The sequence below is a fragment of the Colobus angolensis genome, unplaced genomic scaffold (genome assembly GCF_000951035.1).
Source record: "Colobus angolensis palliatus isolate OR3802 unplaced genomic scaffold, Cang.pa_1.0 Scaffold20, whole genome shotgun sequence".
Lineage (NCBI taxonomy): Eukaryota > Metazoa > Chordata > Mammalia > Primates > Cercopithecidae > Colobus > Colobus angolensis.
This window is the reverse complement of record NW_012115155.1, coordinates 12,343,122-12,355,844: the sequence shown is the minus strand read 5'-3', so window position 1 is coordinate 12,355,844 and position 12,723 is coordinate 12,343,122. Positions and strand designations below refer to the sequence as shown.

General features: G+C 38.9%; 1 protein-coding gene across 1 annotated transcript; it reads left to right on the top strand.

Moving 5' to 3' along the window:
• Positions 1 to 2,892: 2,892 nt before the first annotated feature.
• On the top strand, positions 2,893 to 11,698 carry LOC105511533 (putative inactive fatty acyl-CoA reductase 2-like protein). Its single transcript, XM_011941691.1, has 4 exons — positions 2,893 to 2,933; positions 3,255 to 3,322; positions 9,150 to 9,348; positions 10,122 to 11,698. The coding sequence occupies exons 1-4, from the start codon at positions 2,893 to 2,895 to the stop codon at positions 10,126 to 10,128; spliced, it is 315 nt and encodes a 104-aa protein (XP_011797081.1). The 3' UTR covers positions 10,129 to 11,698.
• Positions 11,699 to 12,723: the final 1,025 nt, after the last annotated feature.

Genomic DNA, 12,723 nt, shown 5'->3' with positions numbered 1-12,723 from the left:
AGGAGAATGGCGTGAACCCAGGAGGCGGAGCTTGCAGTGAGCCGAGATCGCGCCACTGCACTCCAGCCTGGGCGACAGAGCGAGACTCCATCTCAGAAGGAAAAAAAAAAAAAAAAAGAAGAAGAAGAAGAAGAGTTAAAGACTAGGTTGACCTGTCTCTACTAAAAATACAAAAGAAAAGTTAGCTGGGCATAGTGGCACGTGCCTGTAATCCCAGCTACTTGGGAGGCTATGGCAGGAGAATCTCTTGAGCCCTGGAGGTGGAGATTGCAGTGAGCCGAGATCGCGCCAGTGCACTCCAGCCTGGGCGACAGAGCAAGGTTCCATCAAAAAAGAAAGAAAGAAAGAAAGAAACCGGCTGAGCAGCGCGGGCCATCCGGCAGCCGCAGGTCCAGCTCCGGTCGCAGCAGCTGGGACCCACACCAGGCCATTCGATGGGCCGCCATAGGGCAGCTGCGTGCAGTGTTTGGGTAGTAGGACGCAGACAGCGGGGTCGCAGGGGCTTCGGGGTGTCCTCGGCCCCAGGCCGTCCAGCTCTGTGGACCGAATGAAGTCCGGCACGCCACGTGTTGAGGTAGTGGTGGGTGACCCTCGGCGCGAGGTCAGCACTCCTGCAGGCGGCGCTCACGGTACGGGCTGGCGAAAGTGGAGACGGACGGCAGGATGGATTCACTTGGCCACAGGGCCGGGAGCTGGGAAGACAGACACCGGTGAGTGGCTGCCCGGGCGGGCTGGTCGGGACGCGGGCAGGCGGGCATGGTTCTGCCAAGGATTTTGCTTTGTTTATCACAAGATGGGGGTATTTCCTCCTTTCTGCAGTTTATAATTGCATGAATTAGTGCAGTGAATTGAGGATGCAGTAAAAATAATATCTTCAAAGATTATTAAATTCGTTATTATAAAACACATACGAGTTTACGTGTGTGTATGGAAAGCAGGTATACATCAAAAATTCTTAATGAATACGAGAAAGAGAACTACCACTATTGGAGCAAATTTTTCAAATACAAATATCAGTGAATATAGGCAAGGACTTTTCTTTTTTTATTATTACTATACTTTAAGTTCTAGGGTACATGTGCACAACGTACAGGTTTGTTACATGGGTACACATGTGCCAGCAACACCTTTTCAATAATGTCTTACAAGGAGAAACGTGGCTCCTCTAGGTAAACAGCCCTCAGTGCGCACCTCCCTGAAGTCCAGATGGATCCGGTAGAGCTGTGGGGTTCACAGCTCACACTGAGGCATTTAGGGCCTGAATGCTACTTTACTTTTTTGTACAATGAGTAGGAAATCAGTGATCTAAATGAGTTTACATCTTATTAGGGATTCGAACTGCACTTCAGACTCTGTCTCTATTCCTCCCAGAGCTAGGTTCAACATGAATTAAAATGCAAATATGAGACAATGAATTATGATAGTGACAAAGACCTTCCTTCGAACTTCAGATTTTTCCAGCAGCCCCTTTCTTTCTGTTTCCCACCTGCCTTCAACTCTTTCTCCTAAAAAAGTTCAGTTGGGGTGAATGTTTGATGACTTAGAACATCATTATTTTAACATGATCCCAAAGCGGTTTTCATTATATGCAAAGCTGCGTATTTATTTACATTTTTAAAAATGTTCTAAATTGGTTTCTTATGTCCAAAAGAAGGGGAGCTAGTTATAAGAAAATAGAATTGAGTAAGGTAAGAAAGTGCTAATCATTTCAAATCAAAGTGGGAAACATGCAAAGCAGAAAGAATCAACTTCATAAACTTAACAAATTATTAACATAAATAATTCCCAACTCCTGTATCTATATAACGTCAGTGATCTGTGAGGTGAACTGAGATTCTGAATAAAAAGTAAATAATAAGGCCATTTTTCTGAGCCAAAAAAGTTTTTGTCTTATTAATTGTGGAATTTCACCAATTAATTTTTTTTCAAATAAAACTTCTTAAATTTTTAGTGCCTACTATTGCTTGTGGGTTAATAAACCTTAGCAGAAAACAAAATCATCAAGGAAATGGTAAACATTAATGGGAAATTTGTATAACCTTAATTCTTAACGTGTCTTATTAATTAATTTTTAAAATGTGAAGGTATATTCTTGGTGTTTGGTAATTAACTAAGTTTATTAACGTCTCACAAATATGAAGAATTTTATTCCCTAAAGGAACGTGAGGAATACTAGTAGTTCAAGAAAATGCTGAAGGTGCGCTTGGCTGGGAAGCTAGGATACGCTGATGAAGTCAGACGTAGTGTAGGAACCTGGTAAGCGATGGATCAATGTTAGCTGTCTTCACTTATTGCACTAGCATAATCAGTTTGATGATACATATTTTAGCCCCAGTTGTTACTTAAGACCTGGTTTCATATTTTATGTTATTTTTCCTGCGCAGGCTGGGAAAGGGTTTCTTCTGGCCATAAAAGCTACTCCAGTGGCTGTGGGAGACTAAATTCCAATTCCACTGGATACAGCCATCAATCTCCCGCTAGCTGTAGGATGGTGTGCTGCAGTTCACAGGTGTGGATGCTCAAGTGGGCTTTCAAAGATTTCATGAGGGGGAGGGTTCATCTATTAGGCACATTTTCCAAATATAGGCATTTCATTGTACAAAACCCCAAATGTGAGAGGGTGTTCATTTCAATATTTTATAGAGTTCCTAATATGCCATCATATATACATTGAGTTGTTTTCAAAATACAGTTTAATACTTGGCTACTCATAAAGTAATAAAACATTTAAATCACTTAACCATAAAATTCTTGATAACCAAAAGGCTTTTCTTTCTATTGGTAGTTTAACATTCAGCTTTCTTTTTTAGGGCAAAGGAGATAGAAGTGGATGAAATGAGAGAATATTTTTTTTAATTGAACTCTGGTTAATGCCAAAAGTGTTCAATCACTATGTGTGGGGAAGTTTCCTGGTACAAAGAAAAAAAAAACAGGTTGTTCATACATTTGGCTGCGTTAGTAAGTGGTAAACAGAATTAAACTTTTCTTACGTGAACTCACACATATGTGCTTCATAATATATCACTCCTATTTAACACATGTCTTTCACACACACACGCACCCCCCCAACACACACCCTTTTGCTAGTCTTCTTCCAGTTTGCTTATTAACCCGAAGAAAGAAAAAAATACGGAAGCCTTCTTGCATAGGTCGCCTTAATCAGATGAATTATGGAATCAACTCTGTCTCCCTTGTTTTTCTTTCATTAGTTTTCCATTCTGTTGTATTTATTTAATTTTTACTTCATTTTCCAGACCTAAGTCAATGTTAGTCTACCACTGTACATCTGGTAACCTCAATCCCTGCAATTGGGGCAAAATGGGTAAGTACTTTAGCCATGTATCTGCATAATTACTAGTGTCTGATACAGAGAAAAAATAGACAAAGTATGTCATGGAGCTTAGAGCCTACATGGGGAGAAAGACAAAAAGTAAATAAAGAGACAAAATAATGAGAAATTGTAAATCTGTGGTAGTTGACTAGACGGTACTGTGGTTACCAAGGAAAGGAGTCATTGGGAACTCAAACATGATTGTAAGCAGTAGGGGGTCCATTGGCTATAAAGATTTTAAAAAACAATGATGAAATGAAGCAAAAGTTGGCAGTTATAAAGAATCTCAGTGATAAAATGCTGAAATACTCCTCCCTGCTGGGGCAGTGGGTCCTATACATACCCCTTCCCTTCTTGATACATCACTGAGAATGCGACGTGATCAATGACCAATGAGATTTAGAAAAGTCGAGTGATCTTATTCCTTCCTTATTGAGTCTGTAATACTGATCATTAATTTATGCAATTTGCCTCTCTTGGGTGTGCATTAACTACTCTACTAGTGATTTGTAAAAGTGAATAGGAATCACTATGGGAGAATAAAAGCAACATCCAGATTCCTTAGACCCTGGGACCAAGGTCTTGGGTGATGCTGAGGAAACTATATTTTTAATAAGCATCTAGATGATTCTTGATGCTTGGGGAAATGCTCTTTGAGAAACCCTGTACTATACAAATGATTAATTTGTCTGAATGTAAGGGATTTAATCTGTTCAATGTACAAAAACCATGGAAATCAATTTGAGTACAACTTAAACATCTAATGATGGTAGAAGATAAAAATAGGGAATTTTGCTATTCTGTAGGATTTCTTAGAACCTGCTAACACACCCCTTCTGTCCCTGTTACATAGATGACACTAGCTCTTCATATTCCAATGGTAAGCCATGGTACCACACTGAGAGTTCTATTGCAAGGCAGCTGGACACTGTGGCTCATTTATATGTTGTGGCTTTGAATTGAAAAATAATTTTCCAGAAATGAAAAATACCTGGCATGCATGTTTCCTCTACCTCTCTCACACCTATAGCAAGCATTGTAGGCTGATATGACATTGGTTATCCCTGTGCCAAGGCTCTGTTCTGGATTCCCTTCTAACACAGCGTTTCTGGAAGCTATTACTAATTAATTTGATGTTGCATTCAAATTAAACTCATTTGTGTTTCCTATCGGGGACTCTTAGGAGGGATAAAAATGCTTCCTACTAGGAGCAGTAGCCATGTTAACAGGAGGTTGAGCATATATAGTCTCAGGTGATATTACAAGGAGTGATAGATAGCTGGGTGGGTGAACATGGGCTATCTCGCCATAGAATTGTCTCCTTTAGTGTCCCTTAAGAAGAGTTTTTAATTTCCTGCATATAGGTCTTAAGCATCTTTTATCAGATTTTTGCCTAGGGCCTAGGTAACTGATGCTTTTTTTTCTTTTTTTACTAATTTAAATGTCTTTTGTAAAAATATATTTTCTAATTGTTTGTGGATGATGTCAAATGCAATTGATTTTTGTATATTGACCTTGTGTTCAGCTATCTTGCTAAACTTATTGCTAGAAATTGTATAAAATTTCCTCTTGATTGCCTATGTAGACAGTTACTAAATCTGCAAAAATACCAGTATTATCCCCATTTTTTCAAGCCTTAGGTCTTTATTTTTCTTGTTGATGGTGCCATCTCGGCTCAATGCAAGCTCTGCCTCCTGGGTTCATTCACGCCATTCTCCTGCCTCAGCCTCTGAGTAGCTGGGACTACAGGCGTCCGCCACCACACCTGTCTAATTTTTTGTATTTTTAGTAGAGACAGGGTTTCACCGTGTTAGCCAGGATGGTCTCGATCTCCTGATCTCATGATCCACCTGCCTTGGCCTCTCAAAGTGCTGGGATTACAGGCATTAGCCACCACGCTCAGTCTTCTTGTTGAACTTCTACTATAATGGTGAATACAAATGGCTATAGTGCGTATTGTTGTCTTGCTGCTAATTTTAAGCAGAAGACTTCAAATATTAAACTCTCCTGACATTTTTAGGATAAACCCAACTTGGTCATGCCGTGTTATCTTTTTTTATATTTTGTTTAATTCAGTTTGCTAATCATATAGTTCCCTTGTTTTTTCTATTCTCTGAAAGTGCTTGTGTAATAGTGGAGTAATCTGTTCCTCGAAAACTTGGGAAAAGCACCTTTAAATTATCTGGATTTATAATTTTTTGTGAGAAGATTTTTTATTGCTTCAGTGTCTTTAATAGTTAAAGAATTTTGCAGGCTTCATTTTCTGCTGGAATCGGTTTTAGTTATATTTGTCTCTTTTTCTAAGATTTTGTCTGTTTTAAAATGTATTTACATTGTTTTCATATTATATTAATATTTTTGTCCTAAACTGTATCTGTAATTATGCTTCTGTTTTAATTCATAATATTTGTGTGTCTTATCTTTTCTTAGCTAGTCTCTAAAGGGTCTATTTTATTTCTTTTTTTCAAAGGACCAACTTCTATTGACTTCTCTTCTCTTCTCTTCTCTTCTCTTCTCTTCTCTTCTCTTCTCTTCTCTTCTCTTCTCTTCTCTTCTCGTCTCTTTTTTGATGGAGTCTCACTCTTGTTGCCCAGGCTGGAGTACAATGGCGTGATCTTGGCTCACCACAACCTCTGCCTCCCAGGTTCAAGCAGTTCGTCTGCCTCAACCCCCTGAGTAGAGTAGCTGGGATTACAGACATGCGCCACCATGCCCGGTTAATTTTGTATTTTTAGTAGAGATGGGGTTTCTCCATGTTGGTCAGGCTGGTCTCGAACTCCCGACCTCAGGTGATCCACCCACCTCGGCCTCCAAAGGTGCTGGGATTACAGGCATGAGCCACTGAGCCCAGCTTATTGACTCTTTATTGTGCTGCTGTGTTTTCTGTTGCGTAGATGTATTGCCTTATCTCTTTTTTCCCCTTCCTCCTGCTTTCTTTGATTATGTTTTTCTTCTCTTTAACTTAGAAATATAACCCACAATTATTCGGCTTGTCTAATACATGCATTCATGGCTTGTATTTCCCTCAAATGCCACTTTGGCTGTATCCCACACATTTTGTTGTATAATGTTTATGTTATCATTACTCTCTAATCCTTAAACAGTTTTCATTTGAATTTCTTCTTTGACCTATGAGGATGTAGAGTGCGGTTTTCAATTGCCAAATTACATTTTCTACATGTGCATGAGTTTCTACTTGTCCCTCACATCAGAAAAACGGTAGCTTCATGGTTAAAAGTCTTGGGCTTTGGGATCTGATAGATTTGGATTCAAATCCTAGCTCATTCACTCACTCCTGTATTCATTAAATAGGCATTATTCTTGGTGCTGAGGATGTATCACTAAACAGAAATCCATGCTCACATAGCTGTTATATGCTACAGTGGTCCCACCATTCAGTAGACTCCATTGCTTATTAGTTGTATCAGTTTGAAAAAGCCTCTCAGTTTCTCCCTGTATATCCATTTTCTTATCTGCGAAGAGAATAATAATTATTATATTCTAGGGAGCTCTTGGGAGAAGGTAGGGAGATAAACTGCTTCGTACAGTGGTTAGAACAGTGAACATTTTAGTAAACGCCTGCTATCACCATATGGACAGCTTTCTCAGAAAGCCTTTCCTAACCCAGCCCCACCCCTCCCCTTCCTGGCACCCAGACAGAGCTAGATGCTTCTTTTGTATTCCTCCAGAGCTTATTGTACTGGCCTGTAGCAGAATACTCAAGCAAAGTATTGTAATCATGAATTGTCCACATCTCCCACCAGATTGCCAGTTCTTTAAAGACAAGGAATATGTCATATGTAATTTTTTTACCTCAGCATCTACCACAGTGCCTGGCAAGTGTTAAATGCTACATAAATATATTTGAAATGACTAAAGGAAGGATTGACATAGATTTAGGAAAGGAAAGTAATTGTATGTTGCTGAGATATTTATTCATTCATTTAGTCAAAAAATGTTTATTAGTCACTGAGTCAGCCACTCTTTAAGGTACTGTATAGGTTCAAACAATGCAGACAAAATTTCGTTCTGGTACTTAAATCTTAGAAAGGAGAAATATACATCAGATATGGTTGAGTGCAGAAAAATAAAAGAGATTAAAGAAGTAAATAGTGTTGTGGGAAGGCTGCTATTTGATATGTGATGGCCAAAGAAAGTCTCTCTGATAAGGTGTCTTCATAGTAGAGACCTGAAATAAATGAGAGGGCAAATCAGAAGGACATGTGGATGAAATATTCCAAGTTGAAGAAACAGTAAGTGCTAAAGTTCTTTAAACATATTCAAGGACAGCAAGGAGGCCAGTATGGCTGCAGCAGAAGCACTGAGAGGGAGAGCGGTAAGAGATGAAGTCAGAGTGGTGGGCAGAGAGAGAGGATGCAGAGAGTGCAAAGCCTTGCAGACCATGGCTTTGCCTCTAAATGAGAAGAGATTCCGTTGAAGGGCTCTGAATGGAGAAGTTCCTATAATATACTCTGAGTTACATTTTGCAAGAATCACTCTGGCGGCTACATGGAGGTCCACCTGGGGATACAGGGGTAGTGGCAGAGACCACTTCGGACAGTATTGCAACATTCCAGGCTACAGTAGTGGTTTTGATCAGAGAGAGAGCAGGTGGAAATTATGATTCTGGGTATTTTTCAAACAGAGAGCTGATAGATTTTGTTCAATTGTGTGTGGGTTGTTAAAGAAAGAGAAGAATCAAGGATAACCCCAAAGTTTTTGGCTGAACTACTAAACAAATTCAATCACCATTTGGTCAGAGGTAGAAGACTGGTGAAACAGCAAGTTTGTGTACGTATTGGGAAGGGGGTGGTTAGCAGTGGGTGTATCAGGAGGCCCATTTTAGAGCCGTTAAATGTGAATGTCTATTACACCTCCAGTTGGAAATGTTGAACAAGTATATGGATATACAGATCAGAATGTCAGTGTGGAGATCAGAATCTCTTATGCTATCAACCTGTACATAACTTTTTTATTTACCACCATCTTTTTAAAGTATAAATCCCTATGGACCAGATGATTCTTGAGAATCTTCTCTGAAGAGGAGCTATATTTTTCAGATAGATTTTTAGCTGGCATTTTTAAAGTAGGGCAATAATCATATTACTGTAATAACTGACATCATAATTGAATAATGGGCTTAGGCATATGCTTTGCAACAACCTACATACCTTAAATAAAATTGAATTCAAATGAGTATCTTTTCGAAAGAACTACTGAATTCACAAATGTACGTAAAAAGTTCTTAATTAAGTTTACTCTAAGTAACAATATAAAAAGAAAAACACTATTATGAATAAAACCCTGGATACCAGAGTGGACGACTGAGTCTGACATATTCCCAGAGAAATATTGAAAGTAAACTAACACAAGAAAATATTGCCTTTAGAATTTTTTAGTTAAACTTTTAATAAAGATTGAAATAAAATGTTAAGAAACTTTCTAAATTGTTCTGAAAGTAATGGTCCAGCCAGGGAAATAAAGTTTCTAGCCTCTGCCTTGGGGCTTTCAGAATAGACTAGATAACCTTAGAATTAAATGCAGATTTATGTTTTTTCTGAACAGTACCCCCTTATATTGACTACATGCGTTTCCCCAGGAATTTGTTTTAGAGTAGATGTTTCAAATAAAGGATCCAATTCTTAACCCATTCACATTGTTTCATTTAGCAGATAACCACTTGCCTAGCATAAAAATCTTTATATTGTTCTCAGAAATTGATTCTTGACTCTACACAGCAAATCCTTTGTCTTTATTGCTGTGACCCATTACAAATACCTTCCAATATGATGGTTTATATTCTCCTATTCTCCTCTAGCGCTCTCTCTCTTTTTTTCCTCCGGATTCCAGGTCTTGCCAACCTTTGAAATTCCAATTACATTTGAAAGAGCTTTTAGGAGGCCATATGCTGATTTCACCACCAGCAACTTCACAACCCAGTACTGGAATGCCATCAGCCACCAGGCCCCTGCCATCATCTATGACTTCTATCTGTGGCTCACTGGAAGGAAACTCAGGTGAGAAGCTGAGTCAATGGCTTTGAGAGTGTCACTGCATATGGGAGATTAAGGCCCCAAAGTCTTTAGTGCTTCCTTCAGCCAAGGATTAAAGGAGACGACTGAATCTGACCCATATATACAGATTGAACACACCTACTCTGAAAATCCAAAATCTGAAATTCTCCAAAATCCAAAATGTTCTGAGTGCTGACATGACAACACAAGGGGAAAATTCCACACATCTTACCTCATGTGATGGGTCACAGTCAAAACACATTCAAAACTTAGTTTCATGCATAAAAGCATTTAAAATATTGTATAAAGATTACCTTCAGGTTGTGTGTATATGGCTAAGTGTGTATGAAACGTAAATGAATTTTGTGTTTAGACGCGGGTCCCATTCCCAAGATATCTCATTATATATAAGCAAATATTCCAAAATCTGAAAACAGTCGAAACCCAAAACACTTCTGACCCAAGCATTTCAGATAAAGGATACTCAGCCTGTGTAAGTTTTGAACAAACAAAGCAGTCATAGTGAGAAGCCACAAAAGCCTCCTACATTAAAAATGCTCCAGCATAATAAAGGAAGGTAAATGTAAAAGAGCTTGCTTGATGAATTCAGCAAGTGATCATTCACCCAAAAAGAAAAGCAACTGAGGCTCTGTGACTAGGGTTTTTCAAATAGGTAGATCATCTTAAATATACAATAATGATGGCAACCTCACATACTGGGAGCTTACTCATGGGGCTAAGGAGGATGCATGATGATCCCATTTTTATTGTCAAAGCTACTGAAGGAAGATATCCTCATCAACCCAATTTTACAAATGGAGAAATAGAAGCTAAGGGAAGAATCTGAAGTAGTCTCAAAGGAAGTGACAGGAAGGATGTGGAGAAAGCAGAGTGTCAAAGTCAGTATTCAGGACCAGATTTACTGCCACCTAGAGATGAATGAAGAAATTAGAGGGAACACAGTGTGCTGATGCTACGTCAGCTGTCACCACCTAGCTGTGTGACATAGGACATAGTCTTTCTCTGTCTCACTTGAATAATAATATGTGTCGGAGGAGACATTATTGTAATTGCCTAAAGCAATTCTTGGGATCAAGAATCAGAAGCATGAACAGTGTTGCCCTCTGTGTTAGCCCCTTTATGAGGGAGGGAGTCATCTTCAGCATGTTGAATTGTCATCTTTATTAGCAGTGCAAATGACTAAAACTTAGCCAATGTAGAGTTTATCCAAATTTTTTCAGACCTCATTTGGAGCTCATAACTCAGTTCTTGAGCAAAGGGAGAAGAAAACATTGTGATTATGGGGAAAATATTTGTATGGGACTTATTAAGTAAAGATAGGAAAGAAGAACATCCAAATATTATAGGCAGAAATGCTAAAGGTTTGAAAATGTATCAGGATTGGAAGAAGACCTGGATAAAGAAAAAAGTTCAGTTAGGAAAGAGAAACGCGGAAGGAAGAGACACAATAAAAGTCATTATGTATTCTGTGAGAAGTCAGACAGTAAGATTTGTGGGAAATGGGTTGGTTTGTTGTATGGTATGTATTTTAGCAATAATCTTGATGGCAGAGAAAGCTAAAATCCTTTAGCTTTTGTGAATGATCACTTGCTGAATTCCTCAAGGTAGGCATGGGGAAGGAGGGTATAGAGGAGACACAGGTACAATGAACTGACCTAGATATAAAGCCTTAGTATACACTCAGCTAGAAAGAGTGATTCTGAGGATACACTATGACATGATTATGTCATTATGTGTATGGTAGTGATGGGGATGATAGAAGGAAGAACTGATGGCATATTTTCACTCCCCCTCAAACTCAGTTAAATATTGGGACACTAACCATCCAGGTCTAGAAGAGTCACATGCCATAGCCATGGTATTGCGCATCATTCATCTTGCTTTCTTTGAGAATAAGAAGATCAGTAAATAGCCCAGAAGTGGCAAGCTTTGTCTAGGCCTGTGTGTGAACCCAGTATTTTGTTTAGAAATAGAACAAGTAAGTTCATTGCTATAGCATAACACAAAATTTGCTTAAGTGGTGGTCAGAAAATCCTTGAATGCTGCTTAATGTGACAAGGTTGGTAAAATCCTTTGTGCAACACTCTTACTCCCTGAATGTTTTGCTGTGCCAGGGCCTGTGCATGCCAGACAAGGCCAAGCCAGCTCAAAGAACAACCAGCCACCTCTGCCACCTGCCACCTCTGCAAACTGCCACTTCCTGCTGGCAGGATTTGTTTTGCATCCTGTGAAGAGTCAAGGAGGCACCAGGGCATAAGTCTACTCACTTATATCTGTTTGTCTGGAATGTAACCCATGTTTGTTTGTACAATAAATAAAATTGATCTTGAATGAAAACTGAGTGGTCATTGTCATTGATCTTTGAACCCAGATTAACCTTTTGGTCATGCCTAATCTAAGAGAAAGGAGATATTCTCATCAATAAATACAGAGCCCAGCTATGTCAGTGAAGATCTCAAGTGCACAGATAGTAGTATAGGGAAGAGTCAGAGGCCAAAAAGACAGGGATGGTAGACACTGAACAGAGGAGAGTGTGGTGTTTGCCTTTGCATCAACTGAGATTATGGAATGACACCTGAGGCTTGGGGACAGCACCTGCAAGATACCAATAAAGTGTTCTAAGAACATCTGTGAAGTGAGAAAATTTGAATTACTGTTGTTCTTGTGGTTATGATTGTATTTATGGTTGTTACTTCATTCATATTAATCACCTATGTGCCCAAGTGTAATCATGGAGTTAGATTTTTCCCAGATTTTTTTATTAGACTCAAGAATTCCCATAGACAAAGGCAATATCACTATCCTATTTATACATTTCTTCTCTCAGTTCTGCAGAGCCAAAATGTAGAGTCCAATATTTCAGATAAGTTATGCAATAAGGGCTGGTTTGGATTATCTAACTGGTACATGAGGCCCAGTGTGATAGTTTACTCCAGAGGAAATTGGCACCTGTATATAATTGTAGTTAAGTTGATCCTTTGATATCAGAAAAGTTTCTGCTATGCAGTCCTTTTTGGTGATTTCTTAATATATATCCTCATTTTAGACAGTACCAGTGGCCATAGATGTACTTGGCAGCAGAATATTACAGATGGTAAACCTTGAGTCTATGTTTTAGTAGCAAGAGCCTTTGGAGTCTTTTGCTTCCCTTGTAGACATCTTCTTAACATCTACATTCTATCTTTTGTCTACTGTTGTTACTGCTACTAGTTCCATAGAAATTCTAATTTTCATTTGGGATATACATTTTTGTTATTTGTAAGTTCCCCCTTTTTCATTTTTTCACCCCATTTTCAGACTGTTCTAAAATCAGAAAGGAAATTCTCCTCCATGAGCATGTATATATTTTTGGCTCTT